Below are 14351 nucleotides of genomic sequence, written 5' to 3'. Positions count from 1 at the left end.
AAATACATGTGGTTTTTTAAATTAACTCCCCCCAACGCACACAGTTTATCATCTATCAATTACAGAAGGTGTATTCTTAATTGTCTGCATAAGCCTAGTAGCAAGGAGAAGTTTAAGCTAATGCCTGAAGGTTAAAACAGAAGGTGCCTGGTGAATCTCTGCTGGAAGAGCTTTCCACAGGATTGAGGTTGTATTATTATTATTGTTGTTGTTGTTGTTGTTGTTACTATTATTATTATTATTATTATTATTATTATTATTATTATTATTATTATACCGCCCTTCATCATAAGATCTCAGGGCAGTTCCCAGAATAAAATGCAGGATACAAACAAGCAAAGCAAAACAACAAAGCAATAACATGTACAAATGCATAGTGTAGCCCATAGTAACTCAGGTCCTTGTTTTAAAATAACATGCTTCTAATCTCCGCAGCTATGGGAAACAGTAGGCGCCTCCAGATTTTGTGGGAGGGATTTTGTGGGAGGGATGGGGAAATGCATCATGGAATAAGATGCATAAACCACTCCACAAGCGCATCAGGATGGTTGCTCATTGTCATATAACCTCCCCACAAGCAAATCAGGACGCGTGCTCTATAAATAGGTTCCTGGGGGAGCCTAGTGCCCGTATAACAGATAGCGATCCTCTCACCTTCTTGCATGACAGAATTGCCTCGGCTCAGAAACCTCTTCTGCATAGCTATTAAAAACACAGGAGTCCCATCCTCCTTGACACCTGTCCACCCTTCTGAGGATGACTCAAGCTAAGAGAGGGGGATGCAGCTTCCCAAGGCTGTGGCACATCTCCAGGTTCCCCACCCCCTAAAAAAATTGCTAGTCCCTGCTTTCTACCACTGCTGTTTAGATACCTCAACTTGAGATTAAACCAAACAGCTCACCTTTGAATGCAAGGAGGTGAAGCTGTTGAGTTCACTATGATTAGGTGAGGTGTGAGGAACCTTTCTCAGGCTGAGGATTGAGTTCCCTAATGGAATTTCAAGAGAAATTAATGGGAGCCGCTACCAAATATAGTGCAAGGGAAGAATAAGGATGAGGGCAGGAAACACTGCCCAAATATCCTGATTCCAGATGGGCACCACCATTTTATTTCTGTTCTTCCACTCGATTTGGGCACCATTTTATTTTAAGAATCCTGCGTAAGCTGCTTTTACAACTCCTATAAAGCGGGGTGTAAGTATGCTAAATAAGCAAACCACCCAACCACTTCCAGACTTCACTGGAATTGGCACGTGGTTGGGCAAATATGCACCTGTGCTCCCCAATCCAACAAGAGACAAGCTGCTGTAGTATGCAAATCTCCATTGTCGAAATGGAGCAAACGTCTACACACTTACAGGCCTATCTTCCCTGCCTTAAGGCCCGGGAACTTGTTCTGCAAGTAGTGGCTGCCAAGGCATTTAGCAGGCAAGATTCTGCAGCCAAAACCGAGCTCTGCACGGGAGCTGCGCAACTCCAGCATCTACCTAACCTCAGCCACAAAACCACTGGACGTCACCTATTTTCTTGGCTGGACAGAGAACTCTTCGGTCATAGCTCCCAGTTCCCAAGCAGCACAGAAGAGAGAAGCCGGAGGGCAAAATTCAGCAAAGAACTGGGAACCCCCCAGGACATACTCACACGCAGCACTGCTTCTTGGTGTTTGGCCCGCCAAACTTCGGCTTGTCTAGGCAGTTGATGCACTCCCCACAGTCCTGCAGCTTCAGGCAGCCTTTGCACTTCCCACAGCGCGTCATTCTGTTCTTCTTGCCGTGGTGGTGATGGTGGGAGACGTGGCGACGCACAGGGGGTGGCGCGGCCTTGACGGCAGTATCTGCCTTCACTTGCTTCTGGTGGCCGCTTTCGCTCTCTGAGGCTGAGGAGGTCTCTGCGGAAGGGAAAGTTCAAAAAGATGACCGGAATGCAGCTCCTTCTCGAGGCCCCAGAAAACATCTCTGTATGTCACCCAAATATTTCTGTGGGCTCAAGGAAAGCTCAGTGCAGCCAACGTAAAAAGGACCAGGCCACAAAAGGGATCTGATTCATTTATTAGGTCAGAGAATCATAGGACCGTCGAGTTGGCAGGGACCTCTGGGGTCATCTAGTCCAACCCCCAACTCAGCTAAAGCATCCATGACAGGTGGACATCCAGCCTCTGCTTAGAAACCTCCAAGGAAGGAGAGTCCACAATCTCCCAAAGGAGACTGTTCCACTGGCGAATAGCTTTCCAAAGAGTTGGACTTTTAATTAGATAAGACTGTGTGCTATTGGCAAGAAGGGAACTCAGCCCATATAAAGGCTCCTGCATTTTCACTTTGAAACTAAAGGCTTAAGTATGGAATTGCTCCTCCCAAATAAAGTACAGGCAACTCCTCGTCTACGTGCGTCTGATTGATGTTTAACTGCACAAATGCGCGGAAGTCAATTTTAAAATGACAAAACGGGCCTAGAAGAGCCCAGAAGGGGCAAAAAAGGCACGAAAACAGCACCCAGCAATCCCAGGAGCCTTTGCACCAACCTCTGAGGCCTGAAGAAAGTTGGAGTTTGAGCAATGAGGTTTGGAGTGAGGAACTGTTTGGACGAAAGTGCCCTCCCATGGGGCTTCTGTTGGAGGAGGCCCAGCCCCTCACCTCCATCAACTGGGCCTGAGAAATACAGTCATACCTTGGTTGTCAAATGGAATCCACTCCAGAAGTCTGTTCAACTTCCGAAAATGTTCGACAACCAAGGCACGGCTTCCAATTGGCTGCAGGAGCTTCATGCACCCAATCGGAAGCTGTGGGAGCCACGCCAGACGTTTGGCTTCCAAAGAATGTTCACAAACCGGAACACTCACTTCCAGGTTTGCGGCATTCGGGAGTCAAAACGTTCCGAGTTGCAAGGCGTTCAGGATCCAAGCTACAACTGTATCTGGTTTTCAACATTGTGGTATATCACTAGATAAACAACGTGATATACTGATATACCACAATGTCTGAAATAAGAATGGGGCTACGTAGAAGCAATGGCTGGCTTCACAGTTTTTTTTCCACATTGTGATTTTTGCATAGCACAGACACATACACATCATAAGTCGTGACATATTGCCAGGTCAAAAATTATGAAACTGGTATCACAATACGGACTTTGAACCATTTTTGGATGCTGTATCGCCCAGCCCTAACATACATCATGATTTGCAATATATTGCCAGGTGAAAAATTATGAAAGCGATAGAACGATATGGACTTCGAACCGGTTTTGGACAATATATTGATATATTGCCCAGCTCTACCATCAGTCCTAGCCAAAACCAGTGTCCCCTGAATATGGCATGACGGCAGCGCTCTCCAGGATCTGTGCAGAGCTAACACTGGTTTTCCAGTCTTCCTTATAGCTCCCCTGGTTATCCCACCGAGGATCAATAAACATCTTTGCCACATAGCTACAGAAGAAGGTGCCACATATTAGTGCACCCATTAATAGCCCTGTGATCTTGCAGCTCAACGCTCCTCAAGTTATCATGCTCACCCTTTAAAAAGAGGCCACAGAGCATAAAGAATGCTTCAAGCTGGCATCCCCACACAAACACTCACCCTCTACTGTGGGCGATGCAGCGATCTCCTCCCTCTCCCGCAGCGGCAGGGCACTGAGTCGCGGCACATCCTCTGGCACCATGGCACGAGACTGCCCCAGGGCCACTGAGGCATGCCGACACACGTGCTTGATCCGAGGGCCCTGCACGGGGGACTCTTGGCCCTGCAAGGGAAGAGAATTAGGATGAGCCATGGGCATGAATGGTAAACAGCAGGGCTGGCCCTGAAAAACCACCCCCCAGTTCTCAGTGAACCTGTACCACCCGGCGCTTGCCAGGAGTACAGAGAAGGACTGCACTGCTAAAAGCCACTGGCAGGCCAGGCCAAGAAAGGCAATCTGCACAGAGGATACCCGTGTCTACATAGGAGCCATTGCTCTGGAAACCAGAATCATCATCACTAACTGCAGTTCAGTTACACCACTGTATACACATGCAAATAGGGCACCAGTTACCTGCTTCCTGTCCTCTTTTCTGTCCTCTTCTGCCACTTTGAGTTCAGTAATCACCTCCTGCTTAACAGGGACCTTTGGAGTCTCAAAGAGCTCAGTATTGACTGTTTGACACCCCTATAGAGAAGAGACACACAGATGAAAGGTAGTTAGCATTTGAGACTCTTTTTGCATATACCAAATGTCCCAAGCAACACTGGCCTCTCCCCATCATAATTGCAGCTCTCAGCCTGCTAATGTGTTTGTGGAAACTGATCTGTGATGCCAGTTGCACAAACGCAGAACAACGTGCCTATATGTATGGTGCGGTCCGGATATTGCTGAGACTCCAACTCCCATCAGCCCCAGCCAGCATGGTCAATGCTCAGGGATGCTGGGAGACATAGTCCACAACTTCTGGAGGGCACCATGTTAGCTAACTGCATTACAAAGCACTGGACAGTCCAATGGCTGGTACTAAAAATTCAGACTCTCTTTAAAAAGCAAAACAAAGATGACACTGGAAACCCACAGTCTTGGCTCCCTAAAAGTGAAGGCCATTTGAATGGGACTTGTGAAAACAAGAGGTGCTTCAGTGGGAGCTGTGTGACTTCTACTCTCAGTATAGCTACTGTACCCCAATCACCACCTTCAGCCTCAGCCTCTCTCCCTCCCTCCTTCATCCCCACACTTATAGACTTGTAGAGCTGGAAGGAACCCCTGAGGGTTAATTAGTCCAACCCCCTGCAATGCATTACTGGTCTATTTCAGGATTCTCGGCTTTTCTTCCCCAAACCACATCAACACACACAAAAATCAAAACTATTGGGGGGGGGGCAAACATTAATTATACAACCAGAAACAAAGCTTTCAAAATAGATTTATGTACGCTTGCTCTTTATGTTAATGTAATAAAATCAAAGAGTGCTTTCTGAATGCAAAATGGAGAATTTCACTTACCTAGAAATTCTGGTTGTTCAAAGAATATGAGGTTTAGCTTATTTAAACACAACTCCAGACTCTTTAGACACAGATTTAAGTAGAAAAGGTATTCCCAAGTAAGAGTCAAGCACAGTACATAATCTACAATGCAGAATTCAGCATCCAGAAACTCTCCGCTTTCAGACTTTAAAAAGCTAGTGTTACATTCCTAAGATTACAATCAGAGGCTTGAAGGTGTGTGGTCAACTGATCAGATCTCAGGTGTGGGTGTGTTTTGTGGAGACCATTTCAGCTGTGAGTTTTGGAAGACATGCTCCCTACCTTACAGGCCTTTTCCCACCTGCCCTGGGAAGGCGGGGCCCTGACTGACTCTAGTTACAAAAGCTGAGGCTGTTGAACAGACTCTTTGGCTGGAGTATTACTTAGCAGGTTTCGTGGGGAAGGGAGGTTTGCTGCGGTCATTGATACTAATTTTTCATTTCTTTATTTCAGATCTTCTTATGATTTACATGGAAATTGTTCAATGTGTACTTTTTGATGTTTCATTAATTGTTTATGACTTCTGTTATATTTGTAGTTATGAAATGTTTTCACATTGCAAGCCGCCTCGAGCACTGTTTTAATTTTGGGAAAGCGACATACACACAAAACGATCAATTGATGGTGGGAAAGAGATACAGATTTTGCCGTGGCCAGGGGCTGGCCTTCAGCACCCTGCCTGGCTTCCAGCCCTGACAAGTGGACGTGAAGTTATGCAAAACAAGTAGATCTGCTTAATCTGCATAATCTAAACAGGTCACCATTTTCCTTGCAAAGGACTTTTGATTACTTTAGCACATTGCCCTGGATGTGGCCATGCCATGTGTTGGTCTTTCTTAGAACTGCTGTGCACGTCTTTTTTTGTCTGGGGGAAGGGCCAAAGCTTGGTGGCAGAGCAGAGTGTAGAAATAAAAGGGAAGTTCTCGCGACGGAGGGATGTAAGAAGCGGATTCCCCCAAGGATCAGTATTTTTGCTTGTTTATAAATCACCTGCATTTAGGGATGAGCAACGAGGTGGCCAAGTTCTCTGATGACACCCTAGTGTGCAGCGTGGTGAGGATGCAACCAAGCTAGCCGAATGGGCATTAAGATGGCAAATGTGATTCGATGAAACAAGGGCAAAGTGGCACACACTTGGGTAAAAAAAAATCACATATATGGTTAAGGGGTTCTGAACCAGCAGTGAGTAAAAGGAAAAGGGTTACTGGGGCTCGATGCAAATGCAGACCCAGCGTGCAGCAGTGTGGAAAGGGCAAATTCCGTGTTAGGGAAAGGGACTGAAAATAAAACTGCCAATGTAATGTTAAATCAAGATGGTTTCGAGGCTGGGCAACTCGCCTATGAGAAGGGCTGGGTGATATCAGCTTTTCAATGTTGCGATTTATCACCAATCGAACACCATGATATCGTGATACATCACGATGTTGAAAAGCAGAAGGAGGAACAAGTTGCATTGGGTGGGGCCCCACGATGCACTGGGGTGAAGCCGCCTCAGCAGGAATGCCAGCAGTTTCACCCCGGGGTCTCGTGGGGCCCCAGCCAATGCAGCTTGTTCTTCCTTCCGGGCGCTGGTGGCAGTGTAACTCAGGACCGATGGCGGTTTCACCCACGATATATCACCAGGTGAAGGCACCATCACACTCTGGTCCTCAAACCAGTCCTGGGAAATGCATCAACTATACCTATGAGGAAAGGTTACAATATTTGGGACTTTTAGTTTAGAAAAGGCAAGTTTTTCTCCTTCCCTCAGAAGACTGGAATCCAGTGTCATTCAAGGAAGCAGAACATTGGAAGATTCCAGATAGGAAAAAGGACATGCTTCTTCACACAGAGCATAGATCTCCTGTCCCAAGATGTACTTATAGCTAGTGCTCGAAACTCCCATTGTTCTAGGTGCATTTTGCAACATGGAATTTCATCAGTGCGAGCAGTTTCTGAGCTCTGGGCGCAGTACTGCGCCTAAGATTTCAGGTTAAAACTGCAGAGTGGAAGGAAAGGAGGACCTTTTTCTGCCTCCCCACTTCCAGCTACTTTCTGACGACTGGAGAAGAGACCCTCTTAAGAATATTAGAGGGGTGGGCAGGGGAAAGACTAGACCGTGTGAAAAATGAACATAACATTTTAGCTGCAGTTCATTCATTTTCAGCTTTGTGTTCCTGTTATAAAAAGTGCACCTAGACATTCCGTTGTTGCGCCCATAACCTAGGTTTAAGGTGCCATTTAGCTCCTAGCTTTCATATCTCAGTTTCTAACACTGGTCATGGCCCACCAGTTTGGATGACAACTTGGTGGAGGACAGGTCTACCAATGGCTACCAACTACAATGGTTGTGCCCTGTCTCCAGGATCAGAGGCTGCATTCCTCTCTGAACCTACCTGTTCCTGGAAAGCGTAAATGGGATCAGGTGTTGCTCTCAGGTCCTGCTTGGCCATTGTGAGAACAGAATGTTGGACTGGATGACCCTTTGGTCTCATCCAGAAAGATTCTTAGGTCACAGCCTTATTTGGCTGGCCCAATTATCACAACTTCTTTTAATGCAGGGATGGAGAACCTGTGGTCCTTCCAATGTCGTGACTGCTGGCCATGCTGCATGCAGCTGATGGGGATTCAATAACATAGTTGGTTAGAGCATGGTGCTGATGATGCCTAGGTTGCAGGCTCAATCCCCGTATGGGACAGCTGCATATTCCTGCATTTCAGGAGGTTGGACTACAGGATCCTCAGGGTCCCTTCCAATTCTATGATTCTAAGTACCCCATCTCTGTTTTTAATGGAAAAAATGACCTATGTGGACACTTATACAGGGTTAATGTTAAGTTTACCCACAACGTCTCTTGATGAACAGTACACAGTGGGGCATGGAACTTAAAAACAAAACAGATGAAGCAAAATCATTAACCGAGGCCCCAAAGACCACCGGCATTTCCTTCTACAAATGCACAGCCTTGCCTATCGCGCCAAAGCCTTGCCACTCCCACCCCTGAGGCTTCTCTTACCGGCGTCATTTTGAAGTGCTTCTGCTGATCGATCTTGTACAGCTGCACCTTGGCACGAGTGAGCAAGCTGTATACCTTATCCATGCTTGACAGCTGGGTAATAAGGGGCTTGGGCTCCTCTGGAGGGGGCTTCAGTGCCTCCGAGCGCAGGCTAGCTGGCTCTCCCTCACTCTCTGAACTCTCAGCTGCCACCTCCTCCTCCTCCTCCTCCTCTTCCACTTGGGCCGACGGAGGCAGAATCCTCCGGATGGCCACCTTGTGAACTACGCCAGGAGAATTGACATCCTCCATGGTGATCAGCTCTTTGCCCTGAGCCCCAAGTGGCCTAGAAACCTCTGGGAAGAGGGGCAGGGCAAGGTGGTTCGTCCTTCCCAACAGCTTCTTGCCACTGCGGGTCACCACTGGCTCGTAAGGGAGCAGGAGACCTTCTTGCTGCAGTGCGGGGAGGTCCCTCCTGAGCTCGGGGGACGCAGGCACTAGATCAGATTCCTCAGGAGACACCGTCAGAGATTCGTAGATCTTAAGGTGTGCCTCGCTGGGTGTGAACTGGGGGGCTCGCAGCAGCAGGGTCCGCTTGGTCGGGGGAGATGGGGTTGGCGCTGGAGTACTGAGCAAAGGAGACGAATCTTCACAAGGAAGATGGAAGAGCGCCTTGCCCGTATCCTTGGGGGGCGACGGGGGGCTCAGCGAGGTCCACCTGAATGTGGGCTCCCGAAGGATGGAACGGCGCTTCTCAGGTAGGGCGGGAATGGAGGAAGTTAGGAGGGGCACACTGGGGGAAGGCGGGGGCGACAGGGCCCGAGAGGTATCTTTATCAGGGGAGCTAGGGGCTGGGGGAGTCAGCTGAAGGGGAGTCTCCAGCAACGGCAGCATGGGAGTCTCCTGCTTGTCTGCACAAGGCCCATCCGCCGCAGCGCTTTCCACGGGCTTGGCTGCCTTCTGCGGAACCTCGTCCATAAAGCGGCGGGGGGTCCGGATGAGGCGCGACGAGCGGGCGCTCACCACGGGCATGATGAACTGGCGGATATTCTTCAGGAAGTTGGCCTTATGACCTAGTGCCTCTTCGAAGCTGGGCCCGCCAGGCTGCTGTGCAGCTGCTAGAGCCTCCTCCCTGGCTTTGGCTGGCAGGTGCTGAGAAGCCAAACGCTGGGCCCGCTGCGTAGCGGTCAGGGGAGGACGCCCGCGACCCCTTTTCAAACACTGCGCCCGCGTGGAAAGGGCAATGCTGGAAGTCCCCTCCTCGGAAACAACTCCTGACCCGTCACTCTGCGGGCAGGGCTGCTGGTGCTCTTGTTGGCCAGCTATCTCACTGGGCGAAGCAGGAACACCACGTCCCGGTGCTGGAGCTTCTGGTTCTGGCTCAGAAGCCTCCAGCTCCAGGATAGGAGCCTCTGAGAGTTGCTCAGATTCTTGGGCAATCACCTCCAGTTGTGGCTCTGGCTCTGGCTCTGGGGCAGCAAGTTCTGGCTGGGGCTCTGGCTCTGGGAAAAGGACTTCTGCTTGAGATCCTGGAGTAGAAGACTCCTCTTTCTGTTCCGGCTCTGGGGCAGACCCGTCTGACTCTGACAAAGGTGCCTCTGACTCCGATACAGACCGGGAAGGAAGCGGGGAGATTCCCTTCCTCGGCACAACGCTCCACTTCCTCTTGCGGCCCCTCCTGTGCCCGGGAGTTTTTAGCCGGACGTGGGTCACCACCAGCTGGCCGGACTTGTGCCGCTTGGCCTTTGAGAAGAACTTCAGGATGAGTGGCGGCTTCTTCGGGGGCTCCTGGGGCGGAGGGGAGGGGCTGGCCGCTTGGCACGGCGAGGGTGACCGAGGGCTGCTTCTGCTGCTGGGTTCCAGGGTGGAATCTGGAGCTTTGGTGCTTTGACAAGGAGGCTTGGGTCTCGCAACGAGCCTCTTTGTGAAAGAGCCCCGTGGCCGGCCTCGCGGCCTGGGCGACACAACAGAGTTGAGGTCCTTCTCCATTTGGGACGGGAGGGCAGGGGAGACGGAGGGTTTCGTGGGGTCGCCAGGCTCTGGGTCTGCTTCAGGCTGCTCAGGAAGCATGCTGCCAGCTTGGGGGCTGGAAGCCGACAGCCGATCTGTCCTTGCTGGAGACCCCTTGTTGCTCTGAAGCAGCTCAGCCAAAGCCTTCACCATCCGCTCCCGCTGGGATTCCACAGCTCTCTGCTTCGACAGACGCTTGGAAAGGGTGTCCTCAGCAAGCCCCCTTTTTTTCCGACCACGTGCCGCCAGCACTGCACCTGCAAGGAGAGAAGGAAACCTTGGCTGTCAAAATGCCTCTGGAGTTTCCAACCTACAAGGGCAGTGTGTACAGCACCAGGCCCTGGATATAACATGCTGGGAAGCGCTCCTCCAGAGAGCTGAAGGATGCTCAATACTTCAACTTGCAGACAATTTTGTCAAAACGGTTAAACCCTTGGACTGGTCACTTACAGTAAGCAAACAACTGCTTCCAGGTGGCACCACTGACAGCATGTGCACAGAGACAGGCAGCACCCATAATTCCTTACTAGCAGAAAAACATAGCAGGACACTGAAGAAGGCATTTTCTTCGACCAATGATTAGTAACATGTATTCCCCACTTTTGAGGAGACAAGACTTTTCAGCACCTATGCTCCAGAGCTCCCTGCCTTTTGATATGACAGTCACTGTCTTGTTTCTGGTGCCTACTAAAAACTCCCTTTTGTTTAGGCAAGCCTAGCCAGACACATAATTTTTATTTGGTTTTTTTATGTCTACTTGTCTTTAAGCTGCAGATTTTATCCACATTTTGACTTTCTTTTAAAGTTTGTTGAATTTATCAATATATAAAGAAATTAATAAGAAAATGCTATTTTATATAAATTGCTTAGACTTCTTTCTTTTAAAATTAAGTGGTCTATACATTTTGTTAAATAAATGTTCTCTCAGATTCTCTTCAGTATTCTCCAGAATGCACCTATAGGGAAGCTGTGATAAAACACATTTTTTAAAAATCTCAATCAACTCTTTGCAAGTCAGATGATGAACCAGTTAAACGTTCTTCCATCGGTTGGCAGCCCTTGTAACAACAGAAAGCAAGAAGACACAATTTGCTAGGAACAAATGTGAAACTCCCTATCTGGTAGGCATGCAACTGAGCTAAGGCAAATGGCATGACAAAAAGATGGGAAAAGAGCTGGGCTTCTCATTGCCTATTAAATTTCTATGCCACCCTTCATCCAAGGATCACAGGGTGGCCGTGTATGTTATCAAAACACAAAAATGCATAACATAGTAACAAAACAAAAAAATTACCCACCCAGTTTAAAAGACCATAGTTGGCTTAATTAGCTAAAGGCTACCTTTGCTGCTGTTTTAGTTCAAATTTTGGATGCTGCTTTTATACTGTAACTGTTTCATTTTCTCACCTGTACTATGGCATTGGTAGCTGTCTATTTTCACTACATAAAGTTGATCTCAGTGTTCCATGAGCTGAAGATCAAGACACACAAGCAGGGCAACTAATTAATATAATGAATTGCTTGCTTTGGATAGCTTTCTTGTAACAAAAAACACCACATCTAGACTCCCTGTGCCTGCTTTTTTTTGCAAGAAAGTCGCACATAATCTAAACATGCTGTTAACATGTAACATGTAGTCTGGCCTTCTGACAGAATGCTGTGCTTTATTATTATTATTATTAGTTTAGTCTGGCTATGCTTGTTTCTGTTCAACAGAATTTCTTAATCGGTTTTTTATGTGTTGTTTTTCCATGTTGCTATTGCTGGGACTTAAATGTGTGTGCAGATGCTCCAGACCACTGTCACATCAGCCAGAAAACCACCAAGATGGCACCCTTACCTCTTTTAAACCGTAGAGCAGCACGCAGAGAGCTCTGAGAGGCGTCATCCTCTGAGTGGAAGCCCAGGAACTCCTTCTGCCAGGCAAGAGAGAAGGAACTGGAGTCACAAGTGAGGGTCACGTTCAAGGAAGAAACCACCCGGCCCTTTCCTTACAGCAGGTCACCCATGTAGCCAAGGTTAAACCCCTTTCTTCCAACACCGCTGCACAACTCTGGGGTGTCTCCCCATCACCACCACTGCCCATACAATTCTTTGAAAATAAAGGGGGAGGATTTATTTACATTTCTAAGTCACACTTTATTCAATCAGATTCCAGGGCAGCGTACAATAGACAAAACACCTGGGCAGGGCTGTGTACAAAGTGTTAATGGCAGAGCAGGAAGACACATGTCCAAAAATACGCCCTGCAGAGTTACTCGGCATCATTCAGATTTGTTTGATGAGAAGTGTCACAGAGCTTATTCAAATGTATGGACATACAGACACCAAAACATGTGTACATCTGCTGGGAACTGTGTGCAAAATGGCCAGTTTGCACTTCTCAGAGGAGCAACAATCAAAGCTTTTTCCGTATGTGGCTGCTGTGAGTACTACAGGACAAGTCAGTCATTTATTATTATTATTATTATTATTATTATTATTAATTACTATTATTACTATTATTACTACTACCACTATTACTACTACTATTATTGAACTTCATCCAAGAATCCCTGAGCAGTTTACAATATGAAGGAAAAAAAATACACACCACAAGCAAAAAAATACTCCCACTTTAAAAGGTCATAAGATGGTTTAATTAGCCAAAAGCCTGGGGAAGAGGGATGTTTTTGCCTAGCGCCTAAAGGTATCTTACAAAGGTGCCAGGTGAGCCTTCCCAGAGAGAGCACTCCACAAAAAAGGGTCTCAGATGATTGATCCATTCACAACTGACACACTGTGTATAAGAGTATCAGTCCAACACATGGGTTACTTTACATGGAAACCCAAGTGCTATGTAACAGTTTCCCTACATCTATACAAAGTAACCTCAGGCCCACATCTGAGCACATAGTGGACTCATCTTTGGATGTGCAGAGAAAGTTCCTGGGCCTGCTGTCCCACTCTTCTGAAAGGTGATAGTCTGGGTCTCAGCAAACACAAAAACCCCAGACATAGCCAGAAATTTATCCATGTTGGGGGACTGATTCTGAAGGTCCCAAAGAAATTTAGGGAACTCTCAGGCACTGCATGCAAGGCTGGAGGTAATGGCCGCTTAGTGACAGATGTACATCAGATTATGGATGGAGCAACTCCTGGAGAAGATCAACAGGAAGGCGTGAGAGCCATTATTCCTCTTTACCTATTTTTTGTGGATTCTCACATTCTCTAACATTTGCAGCTATAAATTGGGTGGTTGCTTCAACAGCTTCTAAATTCGAATTCAAGTCCTTCTGCATCCCCATGCAGCTGTGCTGCAAAAGGGGAAGCATTACTGGTAGTAGACAGCTGCTGTAAGCTGTGGATATGCACTGCACATGCACCAAGATATGCTTTAGTCTATATCAGAGCTGTGGCACCTGTGGTCCTCTAGAAGTTGCTGGACTCCAACTCCCATCAGAACCACCCCACCTGGCGGATAGTCAGAGATGATGGGCTCTGTTGAACCAGCAATCTCTGGAGAGTCAAAGGTTCCTCAACCCTGGGCTAGATGCTGCTATTCAGTGCTGATTTGGATATGACATATGTGCAAACCTAGTAACACCTACCTAGCCAATGCTTCCTCCTTTCTCTCCACTGTGTGCATATAGTATAGCTGTAATAGACTGTCAAAGGAAGGCCTACTATTCAGAATTTGCTCATTGTTCCAGAAAGAGTTTTCAGCACTTTTGCACCAAGAGAATTCAGCAGGATCATCTCAAAATGCACCACAGAACATGTGGTCTACTACTGCAGTAGAGAGCAACCAGCCAGGAAATGAAAGTTCCTTATAATTCTTGTGAGTTCTTCATTTTCTAACTGTTGCTCTCTGTTCAGTGCAATGAATGGTGTGAGACAGAACTCTGGGTTCCATTCCAAAATTCTCAGTATGTTTGAGCCGACAGGTGAGACCAAACCTGTGTTCAGCTAAGGGAGCGGATCAGGTGGGGTAACTGTTATTTTACCCCATTCTTCAGTCAGAAAGAGGGCCCCAGAGCAGCTTACAAATGTCAGTGATAGCACTTGGTGTGATTTGGCCAAGAAAAAGAAACTAGGATAGGACTATGCAGTTAGATGCAAACTTGCTTCTTAATTGAGAGATCAGCAGGGCAGGTGTAGTACCAGTTCACCCCTATACTTTATGTCATGGAAATGAATGGCAGCTATCCATTCCTGTGGGAAATGAATTACAGTGGGGGCAAAACTTTCCCTTCATCCCTTCATCTTGGAAGACACAAGATTTACCCACTCTGGAAGAATGGCAGATGAAGGTGATAGACTATATGGGACTGGCAGAAATGACTGGCAGAATCCGAGCCTAGGGAAAAGAAATTTAAAGACTATCTGCAGAAATACTACA

At 47.5% G+C, this 14351-nt stretch overlaps 1 protein-coding gene across 3 annotated transcripts in view; it reads right to left on the bottom strand.

Annotated features, from left to right (window-relative positions):
- The window catches only part of KMT2B (lysine methyltransferase 2B), a 60979-nt gene that overhangs the window by 35973 nt on the left and 10655 nt on the right, over positions 1-14351 (bottom strand). Inside the window, exons 2-6 of one of the 3 annotated variants that reach the window (XM_081868607.1) lie at positions 11811-11886; positions 7982-10227; positions 4029-4142; positions 3575-3737; positions 1641-1887 (exon numbers count right to left, since the gene is read on the bottom strand). In XM_081868607.1, the coding sequence (XP_081724733.1) occupies positions 1641-1887; positions 3575-3737; positions 4029-4142; positions 7982-10227; positions 11811-11886 (2846 nt within the window). The remainder of the gene's footprint in view (positions 1-1640; positions 1888-3574; positions 3738-4028; positions 4143-7981; positions 10228-11810; positions 11887-14351) is intronic. The other 2 variants (XM_081868608.1, XM_081868609.1) reach the window with 2 other exon arrangements.

This window comes from Podarcis erhardii (genome assembly GCF_964252035.2).
Source record: "Podarcis erhardii genome assembly, chromosome: 7".
NCBI lineage: Eukaryota > Metazoa > Chordata > Lepidosauria > Squamata > Lacertidae > Podarcis > Podarcis erhardii.
Note: the sequence above shows the minus strand (reverse complement) of the source record. Positions and strands in the feature narration are given on the sequence as shown.